This window comes from Podarcis raffonei, chromosome 13 (genome assembly GCF_027172205.1).
Source record: "Podarcis raffonei isolate rPodRaf1 chromosome 13, rPodRaf1.pri, whole genome shotgun sequence".
Taxonomy (NCBI): Eukaryota; Metazoa; Chordata; class Lepidosauria; order Squamata; family Lacertidae; genus Podarcis; species Podarcis raffonei.
In genome coordinates, this window is record NC_070614.1 from 54,154,764 (window position 1) to 54,178,022 (window position 23,259).

At 48.4% G+C, this 23,259-nt stretch overlaps 1 protein-coding gene and 1 pseudogene across 1 annotated transcript; both read left to right on the forward strand.

Annotated features, from left to right (window-relative positions):
• The first annotated feature begins 1,047 nt into the window (after positions 1-1,047).
• Positions 1,048-4,739, forward strand: UFSP1 (UFM1 specific peptidase 1 (inactive)). Its single transcript, XM_053361195.1, has 2 exons — positions 1,048-1,163; positions 3,804-4,739. Exon 2 carries the CDS (start codon positions 3,831-3,833, stop codon positions 4,494-4,496), a length of 666 nt encoding a protein of 221 aa, XP_053217170.1. The 5' UTR covers positions 1,048-1,163; positions 3,804-3,830; the 3' UTR covers positions 4,497-4,739.
• LOC128399589 (ferritin heavy chain A-like) lies at positions 1,632-2,250 on the forward strand (annotated as a pseudogene).
• Positions 4,740-23,259: the final 18,520 nt, after the last annotated feature.

The window sequence follows — 23,259 nt, forward strand, 5'->3', positions numbered from 1 at the left end:
TTTATTTATGAAATAATGCATTTCACAGAGAAAGAGGGGACAGAGAAACATTTTCCGCCCTCTTCTCCTTTTCACTACCTTTTTTCACTTCCATGCCAACCTGCATTATAAAAATAACATGGATCAACCCTGACCCCAGCCCTTCACAAACAGTATTTCAGGATTCCTATTATCACGGAGTTGTAGAGTTGGAAGGGACCCCAGCGGTCATCTAGTCCAACCCCCGATAGTTTCTTCAAAATGCAATATATTATACAAACAGGATACAGAATCTTATATTTAACGTAATCAAATGACTTTATTAATTAGATCTACGCTGCGTTTTCCCCCTTAATTTATTTGAGATGGACTAATCTTTATAATACAAGGATAAGGGATTTGCAGGGCAGTATTATTATTTTTTAAATTGTTTTTTCCACGAAATAAATCAAGAGTTGAATTAGAGATATGAGGACTTCTCTCTTAGTTGCCACCTTTTCTGTTGTTGTTTGGATATAATGTCTCGGATATAATAAAATCTTGGGTTTCTCCATCGCTTCTCTAAAGAGAACGAGGAAGCCAATGGGTTCCCGCCTTTTGGCACTTGAATGGCGCCTCTACCCTTTTCCTATCTCGTGGGTGCAACGCACAGAGGGCGTTTCATCATGGAGATGCCAACGCCTAGAGCGGCACCCACCCACCCACCCAGAGCAACCAGGCCAATGGCAGCTTCCCGCTTACCCCCAATGACCAATTACGTGTTGGCTTCGGAATTTTAAGCTTTTCTATAGGTATTAAAATTTAAATATCATTTCCACCGCCCCCTTTCCTTTGGGGGAGATAGCCGGAAGTTTGTCCTTACCTCACTTCCGGATGCCCGCCATATTACTGCGGAAGAGCGGCCGGAATGTCCCCTTAACCTTACCTAAGATGGCCGCCACGCCTTCGAAGTTGGGCAGGAGATTTCCGGAAGCGGATGTTCCGTTGCGTCGTCACCCTTTGCCCGCTTCCCCGCCTTCATCATAGAGTGCATCAATTCCCCTCTGTCGGTCTTTATATCATAAATACGGGAAGAGGGAGGGGCCGCTCTAGGAGTCGGATAGAAAGGATTTGCAGGCCCCGTCTCTATGGTAATGGAGGACTAGACCTGCCTAGAGACCAAGGAAAACTGGATTTTCTGGAGGGTGAGTCTAATAATAATAATAAATTTTATTTATACCCCGCCCTCCCCAGCCAAGACCGGGCTCAGGGCGGCTAACACCCGATATAAAAACAAATTGATTGAAATACAACTTAAAAACAAGATTAAAATGCAACATTATTAAAATATTAAAATACAGCCTCATTTCAATGGAAACTCAAATCAAAAACTTTTTGGGGGGATAAAAACGTCAAGTCTTTGTTATATAATAATAATTTATTTATACCCCGCCCATAAACGAGGGAGGGGTGGGAGGTTGCTGCAGCCAGTACCTGGGGAGAGGGATCCGCTGGAGGTGACATTTGGTCGAGGACAGAATTACTCTCCCTTCAAAAAAACCAGCGATGGACAGCCCTATAAACCATTCTGTCCCAACCCGCTGCAAGGCAGGAGCAAATGTGCAATGCTGGAATCAAAATTGCATGGAGTGAACAGCAGTGTAGGGCTTGTAGTGTTGTTTGGTCTCAGTTTATTTTGCTAGGATACAGAGATGTCTTCTCAGGTGTGCCAGAACTTCCATGCTGACTGTGAAGCTACCTTGAACCAGCTGGTGAATCTGGAGTTGAATGCTAGCTATGTTTATCTGTCTATGTCCTACCACTTTGACCGGGATGACGTTGCCTTGTGTCACATGGCCAAGTTCCTGAAGGAGCAGTCCGAAGAAAAATGGGAGCATGCAGACAAGTTCCTGAAATACCACAACAAGAGAGGGGGGCGCATCTTGCTGAAGGACCTCAACAAGCCAGAGAAGTACGAGTGGGGCAACAGCCTGGATGCCCTGCAGTCTGGCCTGCAGCTGTAGAAAAGGATGAACCAGGCCTTGCTGGATCTGCACAAGCTGGCAACAGAGAAGGGAGACCCTCATCTGTGTGACTTCCTGGAGTCTGAGTTCCTGGAGGAAGAGGTGAAGGTCATCAAGCAGCTGGGAGACCACCTCACGAACCTGAGGCGCCTGGGACTGCCCCAGAATGGCACAGGGGAGTACCTGTTTGACAAGCTCAGTTTGAAGAGCAGCAGCTGAATCCTCTCGTCACTTTAGAAAAAGAGAAAAGTCAAGTTTGTTTAGTGTAATGTTCAAGAATAAAATAAATTATTTTAAAAAAAAATTGCATGGAGTGCGAAGGTGCCATTCAGGTTTGCAAGAACCCTGGTCAGACAAGGGAGAGATTTCCGCTTGGCCTTACGCCGAGGAGCTGGTTATCTCTTTTTCAATGTTATTGAGTTTGAGCACAAACATATTTGAACACATAATTGCTTTGCTCATGGAAAGAGTCCTTTGTTTATTTTATTATTATTATCATTATTATTAATAAATAAATTTTATTTATACCCCACCCTCCCCAGACAAGCCCGGGCTCAGGGCGGCTAACAACCAATAATAAAAACAAGTTGATTAAAATACAACTTAAAAAACAAGATTAAAATACAACATTAAAACCTTATTAGACGGATAGGCCACCTTTTTCCCCCAAGGTGCCTCCTCATTGAATTCCCACAACAACCTTGTGAGGTAGGTTAAGCCAGGAGAATGATGGAATCATAGATTTGGAAGGGACCCGGAGGTTCATTAATGCAACCCCCTGCAATTCAGGAATACGCGTAGCTGCCCCTTACGGGGATCGAACCCGCAGCCTTGGCACTGCCAGCACCGCGGTCTGTTCTTGTTGTTTAGTCGTTTAGTCGTGTCCGCCTCTTCGTGACCCCCTGGACCAGAGCATGCCAGGCCCTCCTGTCTTCCACTGCCTCCCGCAGTTGGGTCAAACTCATGCTGGTCCCTTCGAGAACACTGTCCCACTATCTCATCGTCTGTCGTCCCCTTCTCCTTGTGCCCTCCATCTTTCCCAGCATCAGGGTCTTTTCCAGGGAGTCTTCTCTTCTCATGAGGTGGCCAAAGTCTTGGAGCCTCAGCTTCACGATCTGTCCTTCCAGTGAGCACTCAGGGCTGATTTCCTTCAGAATGGAGAGGTTGGATCTTCTTGCAGTCCATGGGACTCTCCAGAGTCTCCTCCAGCACCAGAATTCAAAAGCATCCATTCTTTGGCGATCAGCCTTCTTGATGGTCCATCTCTCACTTCCATACATCACTACTGGGAAAACCAGAGCTTGAACTATACGGACCTTTGTTGGCAAGGTGATGTCTCTGCTTTTTAAGAAGCTGTTTGGGTTTGTCATCGCCTTTCTCCCAAGAAGCAGGCGTTTTTTAATTTTGTGGCTGCTGTCACCATCTGCAGTGATCATGGAGCCCAAGAAGGTAAATTCTCTCACTGCCTCCATTGCTTCCCCTGGATGGGTCCAATTTGGCCGGATCCTGCAGCCAAGCTCTCCTTAGGCTCCTGCCTCTCTCGGCTCACCACCACTGCTTGTGCATTCTCCTGAAGGGCCCCAACCCCAACACTGGGGTCAGGATTGCCTTCGCTGCTGCCACGTTTTCCCAAAGAGTATTCTCTTCTCCTGAGGTGGCCAAAGTCTTGGAGCCTCAGCTTCAGTATCTGTCCTTCCAGTGAGCACTCAGGTCTGACTTCCTCCAGAATGGATAGGTTTGATCTTCTTGCAGTCCACGCGGTCTAACCAACCAAAAATAATTATAATGAATAATGATTCCTTCTCTCTTTGTCCCCTGCAGGCCCGCCTCTCCTCTCTCCTGCAGAGGATGTCCTTACTCTCTGACGTCCACCTGGGGCTGCCTCTCCCGGACCCTCCTCCTCACCGCCTGGCCCTCGTCTCCGGCTCCTACCGCTACTACCACTACGGCTGTGACAGTGTGGACGACCGTGGTTGGGGCTGCGGGTACCGCACCCTCCAGACCGTGTGTTCTTGGCTGCCGCCGGGTGTCGGAAAAACCCTTCCCCGCCCGGTCCCTTCCCTGCAGGAGATCCAAAACGCTCTGGTGGAGATAGGAGACAAGCCCGCCTCCTTCGCCGGCTCCCGGGACTGGATTGGCACCATAGAAGCGGCCTTGTGCCTGGACCACTTTTACAGCGTGCCGGGCAAGGTGGTCCACGTTCCCCACGGGTGGGAGCTGGAAAGGGAGCTGGAGGTTCTGCATGGCCATTTCCAGGGAGGCGGCGGCCCTGTTATGATGGGGGGTGACAGGGACAACTCTTCCAAGGGGCTGCTGGGGGTCTGCTCCGGCCCAGAAGGGCGCCACCACCTCCTGGTCCTTGACCCTCACTACTATGGCCGGGCAGGGTCTCTGACGAGGGAGGAGCTGCAGGCAAAACGATGGGTCCATTGGAGGGAGCTTGCTCTCTTCGAAACAGGCTCCTTCTACAACCTCTGCTTCCCCCAGTTCAGGGCAAAAGGATGTCCTGTATGATTTGAGAAAGGCGGTGCCGTTCTCCAAACCGAGAGCTGCAGGGGTGTCTCGTGTCAGGAGTGTCAGCAATGTCTAGGCAACACGATGACCATGTGTTGTTGATTAGTCGTGTCCGACTCTTTGTGGCCCCCTGGACCAGAGCACGCCGGGCACTCCTGTCTTCTACTGCCTCCCACAGTTTGGTCAAACTCATGCTGGTAGCTTCGAGAACACTGTCCCACCATCTCATCCTCCGTCGTCCCCTTCTCCAACATCAAGGTGTTTTCCAGGGAGTCTTCTCTTCTCATGAAATCTTTAGTCTCAGAGTCTCTGTAAATCTTTAAATGAAGCGAGGTACCAGACTTTGTGACAGACAAGCTGTGAAGCTTTGTGTATTCAGCAAATATGATGTGTAACACTAAACAGTGATTCCGAATATAGACCCCTGTTTCGTAGAATTCTTGTCAGCGTGGTGGGAAGATAAAGAATTGCTTCATAAACCCATCTTATTGTGAATGAATGTATGTAAATTAAAATATCAAGTGCTGTGGAACAGTGCTCATGTAATAATGTAGTCACTACACCACGCTGTGGTCATTGTGTGCCTAAAGGACCAGGTGCGCAGCCTGGGAGTCATTTTGGACTCACCGCTGTCCATGGAGGCGCAGGTCAGTTCTGTGTCCAGGGCAGCTCCATCTGGCACGCAGGATGAGACCCTCCCTGCCCGCAGACTGTCTCGCCAGAGTGGTGCATGCTCTGGTTATCTCTCACTTGGACTACTGCCATGTGCTCTACGTAGGGCTACCTTTGAAGGTGACCCAGAAACTACAACTAATCCAGAATGCGGCAGCTAAACTGGTGACTGGGGGCGGCTGCCAAGACCATATAACACCGGTCCTGAAAGACTTACATTGGCTCCCAGTACATTTCCGAGCACAAGTCAAAGTGTTGGTGCTGACCTTGAAAGCCCTGAACGGCCTCAAAAGCCCAGTATACCTGAAGGAGCGTCTCCACCCCCATCATTCAGCCCGGACACTGAGGTCCAGCTCCAAGGGCCTTCTGGCGGTTCCCTCATTGCAAGAAGTGAGGTTACAGGGAACCAGGTGGTGGTGGCGCCCGCCCTGTGGAACGCCCTCCCATCAGATGTCAAAGGGATAAACAACTACCTGACCTTTAGAAGCCCTGTTTAGGGAAGTTTTTAATGTCTGATGTTTTATTGTGTTTTTAATATCCTGTTGGAAGCCTCCCAGAGTATCCTGGAAAACCCAGTCAGATGGGCGCGGTATAAATAAATTATTTTTATTTTATGTCGGGGGTGATGTTTGGATAGCACACCCAACGTGGAGCTTGCCAGGACTACGTCTCCCATCAGCCTCAGGCAGCACCCTGGGACGCCCTCCAGATGCTTTTGACCCCAGCTGCCATTGTTCCTTCCAAGAAGAAGAAGAAGAGTTTGGGTTTGATATCCTGCTTTATCACTACCCGAAGGAGTCTCAAAGCGGCTCACATTCTCCTTTCCCTTCCTCCCCCACAAAAAACACTCTGTGAGGTGAGTGGGGCTGAGAGACTTCAGAGAAGTGTGACTGGCCCAAGGTCACCCAGCAGCTGCAGGTGGAGGAGCGGGGAAGCGAACCCGGTTCACCAGATTACGAGTCCACTGCTCTTAACCACTACCACCACACTGGCTCCTCAAGCAGAGTTGAGGATGCATTAATAAAGTATCGTATCCCATGGCCTCCTTCCATGATGGTCAATGCAATTCACATACATCCTTTGTGGGTGAGGTGGGTTTTGAGTCACCAACCGCTGCCTGGGTTTGCCTCCGCTCATTCCTACTCGGTGGTTGAGACCAGGGGCAGCGCCTGGCACAGGGAGAGGAGGAAGGGTGGCACGCTGGCAAACTTGCCCAGGGCAGAGAGGGCGGGCAGGTGAGAAAGAAGACCGGATCCAACTGAGTCTCACTTACATGATGTTCCTGTTTGATCTCTCCTGTTCCCACGTTTCCTTGAGCTCTATTTGTCCCGTAAATCTCAATAAATATTTACCGTATTTTTCGCTCCGTAAGACACACTTTTTTCTTTCTAAAAAGTAAGGGGAAATGTCTGTGCGTCTTACGGAGTGAATGCGTGGTCCCCGGAGCCGAATTGCCCAGGGGCAAAAAGCAGATCATGCTTTTTATTTTGAAAGAGGGAAGTGGGTGTTGAAACAAAGCCGCTGATCAGGGAGAGAGATAAGGGAGGCTAGAGATAAAGGAGGCTGCCTGGAAGGGGGGGAGGTAAAGACAGCAAACTTGCAAAGGGGGGAAACAGGAAGACTAAAGCAATAAGGAGAGAAATTAGAAGAAAAGGAGGAGCAAAAAACTGCTCCAGCTAAGGAAAAGTCACTAAGGCAAACCAGAGGGAAGGGAGTGTTGAAAGGAAACAGCTGATAAGTGATCAGGAAGGAGATAAGGGACGCTAGCAATAAAGGAGGCTGCCTGGGAGGGGGGAGGTAAAAGCCCATGGATCCTCAGGATTTTTACATTGGGTCACCCCAAATTCACCATCAGATCACATGGCATGTCCATGGCTACATCTTGCACCAAAAAAATCATGCACCCACTGTTGCCTGGGGTCGCAGTGGTGCAAAAACGTGGTTACAAAGCATGGATCCACATGGATCCTCAGGATTTTTGCATTGCTACCCCAAACTCACTGTCAGATCACATGTCTGTGGCCACAGCATGAACCACAAAAATCATACATCCACTGTTTTGTTTAGAATACTTTTTTTCTTGTTTTCCTCCTCTAAAAAATACATGCGTGTTATGGTCTGGTGCGTGTTATAGAGCGAAAAATACGGGAAAATATTAAGAAATAAAGGGAAATGGTATAATGTTGTAAAAAAGTATTATGCAATATCCCCACCCCAGTCCCTTCTATCTCCTCACACCCACCTATTCTGGCAGATGATAATTCTGGCAGCCGTTAAAAGATCATAGAATCATAGAATCATAGAGTTGGAAGAGACCACAAGGGCCATCGAGTCCAACCCTCTGCCAAGCAGGAAACACCATCAGAGCACTCCTGACATATGGTTGTCAAGCCTCTGCTTAAAGCCCTCCAAAGAAGGAGACTCCACCACACTCCTTGGCAGCAAATTCCACTGTCAAACAGCTCTTACTGTCAGGAAGTTCTTCCTAATGTTTAGGTGGAATCTTCTTTCTTGTAGTTTGGATCCATTGCTCCGTGTCCGCTTCTCTGGAGCAGCAGAAAACAACCTTTCTCCCTCCTCTATGTGACATCCTTTTATATATTTGAACATGGCTATCATATCACCCATTAACCTCCTCTTCTCCAGGCTAAACATGCCCAGCTCCCTTAGCCGTTCCTCATAAGGCATCGTTTCCAGGCCTTTGACCATTTTGGTTGCCCTCCTCTGGACACGTTCCAGTTTCTCAGTGTCCTTCTTGAACTGGACACAGTACTCCAGGTGAGGTCTGACCAGAGCAGAATACAGTGGCACTATTACTTCCCTTGATCTAGATGCTACACTCCTATTGATGCAGCCCAGAATTGCATTGGCTTTTTTAGCTGCCGCGTCACACTGTTGGCTCATGTCTAGTTTGTGGTCCACCAAGACTCCTAGATCCTTTTCACATGTACTGCTCTCAAGCCAGGTGTCACCCATCTTGTATTTGTGCCTCTCATTTTTTTTGCCCAAGTGCAATACTTTACATTTCTCCCTGTTAAAATTCATCTTGTTTGTTTTGGCCCAGTTCTCTAATCTGTCAAGGTCGTTTTGAAGTGTGATCCTGTCCTCTGGGGTGTTAGCCACCCCTCCCAGTTTGGTGTCATCTGCAAATTTGATCAGGATGCCCTTGAGTCCATCATCCAAGTCGTTGATAAAGATGTTGAATAAGACCGGGCCCAAGACAGAACCCTGTGGCACCCCACTAGTCACTCTTTTCCAGGATGAAGAGGAACCATTGATGAGCACCCTTTGGGTTCGGTCAGTCAGTCAGTTACAAATCCACTGAGTGGTAGCATAGTCAAGACCGCATTTTACCAGCTTCTTTACAAGAATATCATGGGGCACCTTGTCAAATGCCTTGCTGAAATCAAGGTAGGCTACATCCACTGTGTTCCCTTCATCTACCAGGCTTGTAATTCTGTCAAAAAACGAGATCAGGTTAGTCTGACATGACTTATTTTTCAGAAATCCATGCTGACTATTGGTGATCACAGCATTCCTTTCTAGGTGCTCACAGACTGTCTGCTCCAGAATCTTCCCTGGTATTGATGTCAGACTGACTGGGTGGTAATTATTTGGGTCCTCTCTTTCCCCCTTTTTGAAAATAGGGACAACATTTGCCCTCCTCCAGTCTGCCGGGACTTCGCCTGTTCTCCAGGAATTCTCAAAGATGACTGCCAGTGGTTCTGAAATCACATCTGCCAGTTCTTTTAATACTCTTGGATGCAGTTCATCTGGCCCTGGAGACTTGAATACATCTAGACTAGCCAAGTATTCTTGTACTATCTCCTTAGTTATTCTGGGCTGTGTTTCCTCTGCTGAATCATTTGCTCCAAATTCTTCAGGTTGGGCATTGTTTTCTTTAGCGGAGAAGACTGAGGCAAAGAAGGCATTGAGGAGTTCAGCCCTTTCTGTGTCCCCTGTTTGCATTTCACCATCTTCTCCTCTGAGTGACCCCACTGTTTCTTTGTTCTTCCTTTTGCTACGAACATATCCATAAAAGCCTTTTTTGTTGCTTTTAACCTCTCTCGCAAGCCTGAGTTCATTCTGTGCTTTAGCTTTTCTGACTTTGTGTCTACACGTGCTGGCTATTTGTTTGAATTCCTCTTTGGTGGTTTCCCCCCTTTTCCATTTTTTGTACACATCCTTTTTTAATCTTAACTCAGTTAAAAGTTCTTTAGATAGCCACCCTGGATTCTTTAGGCACCTTCCATGTTTCCGTCTCATTGGTATTGCCTGAAGTTGTGCTTTTACTATCTCCCTCTTAACAAACTCCCAGCCATCATGAACTCCCTTTCCTTTTAGTATTACTGTCCATGGGATCTCACCCAGCACTTCCCTAAGTTTTATGAAGTCGGCTTTCTTAAAGTCAGGAAATTGAGTCCTAGTATGCTTGGCTGCTCCTTTCCGCTGTATAGTAAACTTCAGAAGAGCATGATCACTTGCGCCTAATGGTCCTTCCACTTCTACCCCACTAACCAGGTCATCAACATTGGTTAGGACCAGATCTAAAATGGCTGTTCCTCTTGTTGCTTCTCCCACTTTCTGGACAATGAAGTTGTCTGCAAGGCCAGTGAGGAATCTGTTTGACCTTATGCTCTTGGCTGAGTTTGACATCCAACAAATATCCGGGTAATTGAAGTCCCCCATTACTACTATCTCCCTTCCTTTTGCATGCTTGGCCATCTGTTCCAGGAAGGCATCATCTATGTCCTCCGTTTGGCTTGGGGATCTATAGTAAATTCCCACAATGAGGTCACTGTTATTCTTCTCTCCCTTAATTTTGACCCAAATGCTCTCACTTTGGCTTTGAGGTTCTAAATCTTGGATCTCTTCACAGGTATACACATCCCTGACATATAACGCCAGAAGTGAAATAACAAAAATTAAGGTCTGATATGTATAATAAATGTTCATAAATGTACCGAGCAAACATGTACATTAATATATAAACCACATGTCTGAAGCAGCACAGGGAAACAGCCCTGAAATCATTTTGACTCTCAAACTGACCAGATGTTTTCTCTGCAAGGTTGAACGAAATGGAAAAGCCTCCCCATTGTCTTTTCGTTCACAAATCCTGTCTTAAGGGTATGTCTGTGTATGAATAGGGTGAGCCTGTGACCTGGCTCAGGAACTAAGTATTTATCATTACAAAAGACTGGCCAGGCTCCCCAGGGTATCCAATCAAGTGACCATTAACAGGTAACCTGCCAGAAAGGAGGTGAACAACACACTCAGATTTCTGTTGTAGACTGCCATTTCTGTGATGTATGTATGATGTTTCTAGGGGTGGTCCTGGACTCCAGGGTGGGCAATTTAAAATGTCTATATAAGGGGGGGCACACCTTTGTTCGGGGTCCTCCTCCTTTCCTGTGTGTGAAGGGGGCACCTTCAATAAAGATCAATAAAGATCAGGCTTACGAGCTGCTTTGCTTCTCAATATTCTCTGCTTGGCCTCTGTTCTTTTCTCCGACCGATGGAGAACCTGCAAAGGACTCTGTAAGGGCTCTTCTGTCCCCCATAAGGAAATAAGGGCAGATTTTTGTTTATTACAGAAGCTTGATGTCCCTTCCTGTTATATACGAAGCTTGGATCCTAGATCAATAGGCAAGTAGGATCCTACAATGCAACTACTGATTGGCCTGCAGGAGAAGACCAATCAGGCTCCAGGAGGGAAGCAGAATCAGCCAATCAGATGGGATTCATTGTGTAAATAATGTATATAAAAGCCTGAGTTTTGGGGGGCAATTCAATCATGCAATAAAGAGCATGAAATCACTCCGAGTATATTTTACTTCCCCTCCTAAGGAAGCTGTGGTCTGGCTTGTGCAAACGTGGGTGGCGTTTCGAACCCCACAGAAGTTCTAGTGATGGGGAAATTAATTTTTCTGTTGCAATAGAGTCCCCTCCCCTCCTCGCAAGGAGGCAACAAAAAGTGTGCAAGTCCCTTTAATTACTTTTGGACATTGCCCAACCTCTTAACCAAAGACCACCCTAAAAGCATTGTTATAAGGGGAAAAACTGCTCCTTTTCCCATTAAGGGGTATCCAAGAGCCCGTATAGAGTCTTTAAGTGGGTTCCCTATTGGTAGGAGAAAATAACAGAGGCCAACTAGTGATTCTGTGAAGCCAGTCATCGCACCTTGGCAGCTCATGGGGTATGTTAGCACACCCCTGCTTACTGTATTTTTCGCTCCATAAGATGCACCTAGTTTTTAGAGGACCTTGTTTTCACACTTCTTAATTCTGAATCTTAGGGGACGCGGGTGGCGCTGTGGGTTAAACCACAGAGCCTAGGGCTTGCCGATCAGAAGGTCGGCGGTTCGAATCCCCGCGACGGAGTGAGCTCCCGTTGCTCTGTCCCTGCTCCTGCCCACCTAGCAGTTCGAAAGCACGTCAAAGTGCAAGTAGATAAATAGGTACCACTTCGGCAGGAAGGTAAACGGCGTTTCCGTGCGCTGCTCTGGTTCGCCAGAAGCGGCTTAGTCCTGCTGGCCACATGACCTGGAAGCTGTACACCGGCTCTCTTGGCCAATAAAGCGAGACGAGCGCCGCAACCCCAGAGTTGGTCACGACTGGACCTAATGGGCAGGGGTCCCTTTACCTTTACCTAATTCTGAATCTTAAATAACTGCCCTGGGACCTTCCTGGTCTTGGGGAAGGAGCTATGAGGCTCGGGCAGAATCCTAGAGCCTTGCTTCCTTGTGTTAACGGAAAAATCCGGACAAAACAAAGACACCAACCAGGATAACTTGGAGCAAAACAGCAGCCTGTAGGCTTGGCCTTGATTGAATACTGTCGCAACAGGACTCCCACCCGCAAGAAGCTGAAGCAAAATGGAAGCCCAGAACAAAAGAAGACCCCAACTTTTATTAGTTACTAATCCCCCAAACTACACCCCTAAGACTACATCACATCACAGAAAGGAGGGGTTGAGGGAGGGGTTGTGGTGGTAACCTGAGTGTCCTGTCACCTGGCTGGTTCCCCCTTTCCCCCGCCCCATGAGTACTTTCCAGGAGACAGAGGGGAGTTTGCAGTTTCCTGCCCCCAGAGGGAATAGCTGATTATTGTCTTTTGTTCCAGTCCGTGCTGAATCCACTCCCATATGCAAGTTCTTTGTGACCTTGATGGTCTTCTGTCTGGGACCATCAGGGTTGGCATAGCAACTGGGCAGGGCTCCTGTGGATGTGCTGGGATGGTGAAGGGATTATGGCTGCCCTGTATCAAACCTTCCCCATTTTGTAGTCCTTCCTTCAAGGAGTAAAATAAAAGTGGAACAGTGCAGACCTGATGTATGGTTCATTTTCTATGAATTTATAATAGAAGCGTAGCGTATGTAGTGTGTGAGTGTGAAGTTTGTACAAACTGAATGATTGGGGGGGGTTTCCTGCTACACTTGAGCATGTGCAGAGTGCATTCCTTTGGCCGGCTTGGCTGTCCCTCCTCTGCCCATTTCTGGGAAGTGGGTGTTTTCTAGAGAAAAAAAGCACTGATAAAGAGTAACAGTTTGCCCAACCCAACAAGGAAGGTGATAACACAAAGCAGCAACTGCCGATTGTATGTTTATTTATAAAAATATGCTCTGATATAAGGCTGAACAAGAATACACAACTAAGAGTATCACATGAAAAGCATTTTTCACGCATTCTTACCCGGGGCGAAGGAACATTGGAGCGTAAAATGTTTAGATGCACACGGCTTCACCTACTGGCTACCGTATTTTTCGCACGATTGGACGCACCGGTCCATAGGACGCACCTAGATTTGAGGGGGGGAATAAAGGGGAAAAAATTTATTCCCCCCCCCCCCCGCCAGGCGCGGGGCTGGGGCAGGGGAAGCCTGAGCTTCCCCCTCCCCCAGAACGGGACCCAGAGCCATGCCGAAGCTGCGCGCAGCTTTGGCATCGCTCTGGGAGCTTGCGGGGCTGGGGGAGGAGGAAGCCCTCCGCCAGCCTCCAAACCATGTCGGGAGACAGCGGGATGGCGCGCTGCGCCTCTCCCGCTATCTCCCGAGTTTGCGGGGCTGGCGACGGGGAGGAGCCGGCTTCTCCCCCCCGCCAGCCTTCTAGCCAAGTCGGGGGACAGCGGGAAGGGCGCGCTGCGCCTCTCCCGCTGTCTCCCGAGTTTGCGGGGCTGGCGACGGGGAGAAGCAGGCTTCTCCCCCCCCGCCAGCCTTCTAGCCAAGTCGGGGGACAGCGGGATGGCGGCGTTCCGCCTCCCCGCTCTCCCCCGAGCTTGTGGGGCTGGCGGTGGGGCTCTCCTGAAGCCTGCGCACCGACCCCTCTCGCTCTCCAGGCTTCAGCGAAAGCCTGCATTCGCACCATAGGACGCACACACATTTCCCCTTCATTTTTGGAGGGGGGAAAGTGCGTCCTATAGTGCGAAAAATACGGTAATCTGTAAGGAAATCAATAGCGTTAACTAACAATCGGCTATCTTGCGGCAACTCATAAAACGCCAACGCAAACAGAAGCAGCCAACGGCAGGTGCGCCAGAAGCGATAAGAGCAGGGAAAGTTGAAAGGTGAAGCGAGGAAGGTGTTCCGCTCCAGAAGCGTAAATGAGATTTAGCTGAGATTCCTGCCTTGAAGGGGGCTGGACTAGATGGCCCTCGGGGTCCCATCCGATTCTCTGATTCTCTGACACATTTGGGGTGTAGGTGTGCCACCACCTGCTTTGGGAACCGAAGGGGCCAACCGTGTTTGTAAGCCTCTGTTGTAAACAAAAATCTGCCCTTTTCCCCCCCTTATGGGGTATCCAAGAGCCCATATAGAGTCCTTACGTAGGTTCCCTATTGGTAGGAGAGAATAACAGAGGCCAACCAGAGAATATTGAGAAGCAAAGCAGCTCGTAAGCCTGATCTTTATTGATCTGTTGCAACAGGGTCCTCACCACACGCAGGAGGGAGGAGGAACCCAGAACAATGGCGCGCAAGGCCTTCTATAGACATATTAATTCCCTGCCCTGGAGCTCAAGACCACTCCCCAGATACATCATACCTACATCACAGAAAAGGCGGTCTACAACAGAAATCTGAGTGACTTGTTTATCAGGTTACCTGTTTAATGGTCACTTGATTGGATTGTCTGGGGAGCCTGGCCAGTCTTTTGTAATGATAAATATTTAGTTCCTGAGCCAGGTCATAGCCTCACACCCTATTCATATCTTAAATGTGCATTTAAGACAGGATTTGTGAAGGAAAAAGACAATGGGGAGGTTTCCCACTTTGACCTTGCAGAGAAAGAATTGAGATCAATTTGTTCAGGACTTTTTTTCTGTGGGGTTTTCAGACGTATTTATGTACGTGTTTCCTTGGTACATTTATGAACATTTATGACATATCTAAGACCTTAAAATTCTTATCACACCTCCGTGTTGGATGAGAACCTTTTTGCAATGTGTGTGCCCATTTCACAGAATCTGAGTTAGCCTGCTTTTGCAGCAGGTGGGGGTCGGAGGGGGAGCATGATGGGCAGAATCCATGATGGGCGGAGTCAGAAGAGCATCTCTTCTGGCTATTAGGGGGCGGATCCTTCACTTTGCACACCCGTCTCATTTCCTACACCTCCTTGGACAGACCAGCCTCTTGCTCTGGGCCTCACCAGGTGAGTGAGCAGGTGAGAAGAATGCTGAATCTACAACTCTTATAGTCAATGGCAGCCTGTCTGTGCTCTGGTCCCCACAATTGGAGGCAGGTCTTATAAGAAAAAACTGCTCCTTTTCCCCCTTATGGGGTACCCAAGAGCACACATAGACTCCTTTTGTTGTTGTTTAGTCGTTTAGTCGTGTCCGACTCTTCGTGACCCCCTGGACCAGAGCACACCAGGCACCTCTGTCCTCCACTACCTCCCGCAGTTTGGTCAAACTCATGCTGGTAACCTCGAAAACACTATCCAACCATCTCATCCTCTGTCGCCCCCTTCTCCTTGTGCCCTCCATCTTTCCCAACATCAGGGTCTTTTCCAGGGAGTCTTCTCTTCTCATGAGGAGGCCAAAGTATTGGAGCCTCAGCTTCAGGATCTGTCCTTCCAGTGAGCACTCAGGGCTGAAGTCCTTCAGAATGGAGAGGTTTGATCTTCTTGCAGTCCATGGGACTCTCAAGAGTCTCCTCCAGCACCAGAATAGACTCCTTATATAGGTTTTATATCAGTAGGAAAAAATAACAGAGGCCAGCCAGAGAATATTGAGAAGCAATGCGGCTAGTGGACTTGGACCTGCCTTGGCATAAGAATACCCTCTGCTCACCTGCCTGAAATACCGTTTTATAGTTAAAGCTATGGTTTTCCCAGTAGTGATGTATGGAAGCGAGAGCTGGACCATAAAGAAGGCTGATCGCCAAAGAATTGAGGCTTTTGAATTCTGGTGCTGGAGGAGACTCTTGAGAGTCCCATGGACTGCAAGAAGATCCAACCTCTCCATTCGGAAGGAAATCAGCCCTGAGTGCTCACTGGAAGGACAGATCCTGAAGCTGAGGCTCCAATACTTTGGCCACCTCATGAGAAGAGAAGACTCCCTGGAAAAGACCCTGATGTTGTGAAAGATGGAGGGCACAAGGAGAAGCCGAGGACAGAGGACCAGATGGTAGGACAGTGTTCTTGAAGCTACCAGCACCAGGGAGGCAGTGGAAGACAGGAGTGCCTGGCGTGCTCTGGTCCAGGGGGTCACCAAGAGGCGGACACGACTAAACGACTAAACAAATGTGCCATCGAATCTAGCATGTACCTCGGTTTTCAGAACCTTGAAACCAAAAAGAAAAAGGTACTTGCTGGCAAACACAAATGTGCCTTCGCATCTAATGCGCGCACCTTGATTCTTGCAACGTAACCTGGCCAAAAGAGGTGAGCATTAGATTTGAGTAAATATGGGAACTTCCTGCAAGAGTGACAAGATAATAGACCTTTAAGAGCGCTTGGGGGATTCCTTGTAGGCAAGAGGATTAGAAACTTTGTCCCGCTTTATTTTCCTTGGCAGGTCTTGTCCTACAAGGAAAACAAGGAACTTATTCATGTATGCAGCAACAGCAGCAAGAGTCTTGATGGTACTAGGATGGAAGAATGAGGAAATCCCAACAAAACAATAGTGGCAAGAGAAATTGATGAACTATGCAGAGCTAAAGGTAAAGGTAAAGGGACCCCTGACCATTAGGTCCAGTCGTGGCCGACTCTGGGGTTGCGGCGCTCATCTCGCTTTATTGGCCGAGGGAGCTGGCGTACAGCTTCCGGGTCATGTGGCCAGCACGACTAAGCCGCTTCTGGCGAACCAGAGCAGCGCACGGAAACACCGTTTACCTTCCCGCCAGAGCGGTACCTATTTATCTACTTGCACTTTGACGTGCTTTCGAACTGCTAGGTAGGCAGGAGCAGGGACTGAGCAACAGGAACTCACCCTGTCACGGGGATTTGAACCGCCGACCTTCAGATCGGCATGTTCTGGGCTCTGTGGTTTAACCCATAGCGCTACCCACATCCCGCTAAACTTGCTAAACTGACATACAAATTGTGAGATAAGGACAACTGTGACTTCAGATAAGAATGGGAACTTTTTACAAAAAAGTTAAACAACATGAATTGGACTCCTTGGCAGGTTTTGAATAAACATACACAAATTTAGTGATTGATAACATGGAAGATACATAATATAAGAATTGAAATAATTTTATAATATGCAGAGAATAACATGTGTTGAGAAATCAGAGAGAGGAGCTGAGGGAAGTCTTTGGGGGGGAGGGAGGGTTTGATGGGGAATGGGGAAAAAGGGGGGAGGGAATAATGAATATGATATGTTTTGATATACAGTGGTACCTCAGGTTACATACGCTTCAGGTTACATACGCTTCAGGTTACAGACTCCGCTAACCCAGAAATAGTGCTTCAGGTTAAGAACTTTGCTTCAGGATGAGAACAGAAATTGTGCAGCAGCGGCAGCAGGAGGCCCCATTAGCTAAATTGGTGCTTCAGGTTAAGAACAGTTTCAGGTTAAGAATGGATCTCCGGAACAAATTAAGTACTTAACCCAAGGTACCACTGTACTGTTATGTTGAAATTCTCAATAAAAATTTTAATAAAGAAGAAAGAAAAATAAACGTCCCGCTTTGCGATTTTAGAATCGGGACAAAGCCTGTATAATTTCCATAAGGATTCAGACCTGGGAGATCACCTGGGCTAAGCACCTGGGCGGAACACCTGCTTGGCATGCAGAAGGCAACTGCCTCAATCTCCTAGCAGGGCAGCCCTGAGACCGAAGGGTCCGGCTCAGCAGCTTCCAAACGCTCGATAATTCAGACCAGCCTTTCCTTTGAACCGTGAGAAGGTCCCGGGTTCAAAATCCGGGTAGGAATCTACGGGACAAGGATAACTGTGACTTTAAAGATGAATGGGAACCCTTTAAAAAGTATTTGAAGATACAACAAAGCGAACTGGACTCCTTGGCTGGTTTTGAATAAACATTCAGAAACTTTTTATTGATAATAATCAGCTAAATAGTTTGAGGATCTAGACAACTGTGTAACATGCAGAAAACAGCATTTTTTGAGAAATCAAAGACTGGAACTGAGGGAAGTCGGGGTGGATGGGGGTGGGGGTTGTGTGGGAGGGGGGAGGGAGGAAAAATGGAGGGAAAATAAGGATGATATGTTTCTGCATAATATGTTTTGTTTTAATTTTGAATAAAAGTTATTTAAAATATAATAAAAAAAACCTGGGTAGGAATCGGGCCTGAAGCCTTCAGAGCCTCTGCCACCCAGTGTGGGCACTGCTGGCCTAGGTGAATGCTCAGTGCTCTGACCCAACGTTAGGTGTTGTCTAGGATGCTCTGGTTGTGGTGCTGCGCCCTACAGATTATACAAACCAGTCGCCGTTCTCTGGTTGCCACTCCCTCCGCTGCTTGCAGAACAAACACCAGCCATCTGTCGCTCCGGGCAAGTCCTGCAGAGACGTTCCTTTGAGACCAGGCTCACCCTGATCCATAAGATCCTCGTTCACGAGTTCGAATCCTCCAGAGGTCTGTTTCCTTGCCCTTTTTATCCATTTCAGTGTGGTTTTTATAATTCTGCCTTTTTATAATTTATAATTTTATAATTATAATTAATTCATAATTTTATAATTTTATAATTCTGCCTTTTTTAATAATTCTGGCTGCCTGGTTTTAGCGCGTGCTTTTCGTCATTACGGAATCGTACAGAAGTGGAGGGTTGTGGGGGCAGCCCAAAGGTCATCCAGTCCAGCCCCCTGCAGTGCAGGAATCGCGGCACATGTTTCAACAATATATGGGTGGCGTTTTTAAATAAATAAAGCGGCTAGGTTGCACTTTGGCGGAGAGCACCTGGAAGGAGCCCCTGGGGCAATAGAGGGCGATTCCAAAAATGTCACTACTCATAACTTTTTAAGAAGAATTTATTATTTATACCCCGCCCATCTGGCTGGGTTTCCCCAGCCACTCTGGGCGGCTTCCAACAGAATATTAAAATAAAATAGTCTATTAAACATTAAAAGCTTCCCTAAACAGGGCTGCCTTCAGATGTCTTCTAAAAGTCTGGTAGTTGTTTTTCTCTTTGACATCTGGTGGGAGGGCGTTCCACAGGGCAGGTGCCACTACCGAGAAGGCCCTCTGCCTGGTTCCCTGTAACCTCGCTTCTCACAGGGAGGGAACCATCAGAAGGTCCTCAGCGCTGGACCTCAGTGTCCAGGTAGAACGATGGGGGTGGAGACGCTCCTTCAGGTCTACTGGGCCGAGGCCGTTTAGGGCTTTCAAGGTCAGCATCAACACTTTGAATTGTGCTTGGAAATGTACTGGGAACCAATGTAGATCTTTCAAGACTGGTGTTATGTGGTCTCGGCAGCCGCTCCCAATCACCAGTCTGTCTGCCGCATTCTGGATTAGTTGTAGTTTCCTGGTCACCTTCAAATGTAGCCCCACGTAGAGCGCATGGCAGTAGTCCAAGCGGGAGATGACCAGAGCATGCACCACTCTGGTGAGACAGTCCGTGGGCAGATAGGATGTCAGCCTGCATACCAGGTGGAGCTGGTAAACAGCTGCCCTGGACACAGAACTGACCTGCGCCTCCATGGACAGCGGTGAGTCCAAAATGACTCCCAGGCTGCACACCTGGTCCTTCAGGGGCACAGTTGCCCCATTGAGGACCAGGGAGTCCTCCACACCTGCCCGCCCCCGTCCCCCCAAAACAGGATTCAACCTCAATCTGTTAGCCGCCATCCATCCTCCAACTGCCTCCAGACACTCACACAGGACCTTCACCGCCCTCACTGGTTCTGATTTAAAAGAGAGGTAGAGCTGGGTATCATCCGCATACTGATGAACACCCAGCCCAAACCCCCTGATGATCTCTCCCAGCGGCTTCATATAGATATTAAAAAGCATGGGGGAGAGGACAGAACCCTGAGGCACCCCACAAGTGAGAGCCCAGGGGTCTGAACGCTCATCCCCCACCACCACTTTCTGGACACGGCCCAGGAGGAAGGAGCGGAACCACTGTATGACAATGCCCCCAGCTCCCAGCCCCTCCAGACGGTCCAGAAGGATGTTATGGTCGATGGTGTTAAAGGTCACTGAGAGGTCCAGCAGAACTAGGAAACAGCTCTCACCTTTGTCCCTAGCCTGCCAGAGATCATCAACCAGCGCGACCAAGGCAGTTTCAGTCCCATGGTGAGGCCTGAATCCCGACTGAAGGGATCCAAATGGTCCGCATCCTCCAGGCGTACCTGGAGTTGTTCAGCAACCACGTGCTCAATCACCTTGCCCAAGAATGGAAGATTTGAGATTGGGCAATAGTTGGCCATATTGGGCGGGTCTAAAGATGTTTTTTTAAGAAGCGGTTTAATGACCGCCTCTTTCAGTGGGTCTGGGAATGTTCCCTCACAGAGAGAAGCATTCACCACCCTGCAAAGCCCATCGCCCAGTCCTTCCCAGCTCGCTTTTATAAGCCAGGATGGGCAAGGATCAAGGAGACAGGTGGTTGGTTTCACTCGTCCAAGCAGCCTGTCCACATCCTCGGAGGTAACATTGGAATTGATTCCACGCAACTTGACTAGACAGGACTCTAGCACTCTCCCGCCCCAGCCCTGCTCCCACGGTGGAGTCTACCTCTTCCCAAATCTGAGCAACTTTATCTGCAAAAAACTTTGCAAAATCATTGCAGGAGATCATGTGGCCCATGCTGGGCCCCGATGTAGCAGGTGGTTCCACTAAATTGCGAACCACCTGAAAAAGTCTCCTGCTGCTGTTTTCTGCAGATGCAATAGAGGCGGTGAAGAAAGTCTTCTTCGCTGTCACTACCGCCACTTGGTAGGCTCGACATTGAGCTCTAACCCGGTCAGCTTCAGAATGAGTTATCCACCACCAGCGCTCTAGCCATCTGAGCGATTGTTTCATTGCCCTCAGATCCGTGTAAAACCACGGGGCTGTCCGGGCTCCATGCAATCGGAGAGGGCGTTTCGGAGCCAGACAGTCAATAGCCCTGGTTAACTCCACATTCCAGCGGGCCACCAGGGAATCAGCTGAAAGGCCATCAACATGGGATAAAGCATCCCCTACCACTCTCTGGAAACCATTTGGATCCATTAAGTGGCGGGGGCGGACCATCCGAATCGATCCCACCCACGAAAGAAAACATTTCGACGACAGCAGAGACTGCAGTTGTAAACAGAGTTTATTTTGCTTATCAGATGTTCTCAGGTAAGGGAAAATCCAGATTTATTTTTTTAAAAAATGCTGTGATGTCCATACGGCATTTGGGATCTTGTATTATGGACTGTTTGGTGTTGGCTTTCCCAACATTAAATATTTCCCCTCCAGCTTTTCTCGATCTTCCCTTTAGTTTGTTGGGCTTCTGGTCGTACGCTGTATATTTTGCTATGAATGGACTTCCTCATAAGCATGTGGGTTCTTTGTTGTCGGGCGGTCTTCAGCAGAGGCTGGATGGCCACCTGCCAGGGATTCTTACCCTTGATTCCTGCAGGTGCGCAGCCAGGTGCGCAGCCTGGGAGTCATTTTGGACTCACCGCTGTCCATGGAGGCGCAGGTCAATTCTGTGTCCAGGGCAGCTGTCTGCCAGCTCCATCTGGTGCGCAGGGTGAGACCCTCCCTGCCCACAGACTGTCTCGCCAGAGTGGTCCATGCTCTAGCTATCTCCCGCTTGGACTACTGCAACGCACTCTACGTGGGGCTACCTTTGAAGGTGACCCGGGAACTACAACTAATCCAGAATGAGGCAGCTAGACTGGTGACTGGGAGCGGCCACCGAGACCACATAACACCGGTTCAGAAAGACCTACATTGGCTCCCAGTACGTTTCCAAGCGCAATTCAAAGTGTTGGTGCTGACCTTTCAAGCCCTAAAGAGCCTTGGTCCTGTAGACCTGAAGGAGCGTCTCCACCCCCATCGTCCAGCCCGGACACAGAGGTCCAGCTCCGAGGGCCTTCTGGTGGTTCCCTCACTGCAAGAAGTGAGGTTGCAGGAAACCAGGCAGAGGGCCTTCTCGGTGGTGGCGCCCTCCCTGTGGAACGCCCTCCCATCAGATGTCAAAGAGAAAAATAACCACCTGACATTTAGAAGACATCTGAAGGCAGCCCCGTTTAGGGAAGCTTTTAATGTTTGATGCATTACTGCATTTTAATATTCTGTTGGAAGCCGCCCAGGGTGGCTGGGGAAGCCCAGCCAGATGGGTGGTGTATAAATAATAAATTATTGTAATATTATTATTGCAGGGGGTTGGACTAGATGACCCACAGTGTCCCTTCCAACTGTACAATTCTGTGGTTCTATGAGTTTTGGGTTCCAGAGTTTGTGGGTATCAGGCACCCATAATTCCTAGGTTTAGTTAGTGTTGGAACATGATCTATCCTTGCAGAGCTAAACTGGAAGTCACACTCTTAATATTTAAAAAATACGAATAATACCTGACAGCGCACACTCCACAGATAACCAGTACTTAACCCTTCAAAAATTAGGAAACATCCCTTGAACAAATAGGCACTTTATTTGCGTTTATAATATTTAGCCTCGGGCTGAACACTGAGACCCCTTCCGAGCAGATAGCAGGAAGTTATTGAGGAAACCTAAACTTTACAACTTGCAAATCACTCAGAGAAAAGCGAATGCAAATTCTGGACTTGGAACAGGGGCCAGTCTGCGTCAATTAAACTGTGACATCAAATACTTCTCCTTTTCCATAGGCTGCTGCCGGAGGGAAAAGCAAATAGAAAGTATTGCTCAAATTGCTCTGAGTGACAGGCTTGTGAGCTCTTGAGCATGATCTGTTTTGCGTGCGCAGCCCGTCTCGCGATGTAGCTGTGACGTTTGGGGCGGTTTGCGTTGTTGCAGGAATTTATGTTAGGGAAACCAGGAACTTGTAAATATTTATTTTGTCTTACTTGATGGGTGGGAGGTGGAGGTCAAGGGAAGGGTGGCGTCAAGCCCTGATACTCAGGTTTCTGTCGCCAGAACCTCCCAATTTGTGATGTATTTGTGATGTAATTTCAGGGGTGTCGTGGGGACCTTTGTAAAACTGATAAAAGCAGGAGCCATCCTTTGTTCTGGGCTTCTTCCTGCTTCTCCAATGTGTCAGGTGCAAGTCCTGTTGCAACAGTCGTTCGAATAAAGACCAGGCCTACTGGCTGCTGTTTTGCTCCTCTATTCCTGGATAGTGTCTTTGTTTGGTAATCCAAGTGAGCCCAAGGATTTTCCTATAACATTGTAAAACAGGGAGGGGAACATAAAGGCCTGCCTTGCTTTCCTTTCAGTCGGTAGAGCATGAGACTCTCAATCTTAAGTTCGCGGGTTCGAGACCCACGTGCAGCAAAAGATTTCTGCGTTGCAGCGGGGTTGGGCTAGATGACCGCTGGGTCCCTTTCCAGCTCCACAATTCGGTGACTTTTCTCCGACCCACAATGAACAATGATGGGGATCCTTGAGGCACTGCTCTGGCCTGATCCAGCAACTTCCTCCCTTCCAGCTATTAAGGGCCCATTAAGGCACCGTTCGTTCTCCATCCCGCGGCCATTTCCAGGCAAGGGAGACAATTGCAAATCATATTATC

Excerpts from the sequence above, each read along its gene's own strand:
- UFSP1 (XM_053361195.1), top strand. The coding sequence starts at position 3,831 with ATGTCCTTACTCTCTGACGTCCACCTGGGGCTGCCTCTCCCGGACCCT.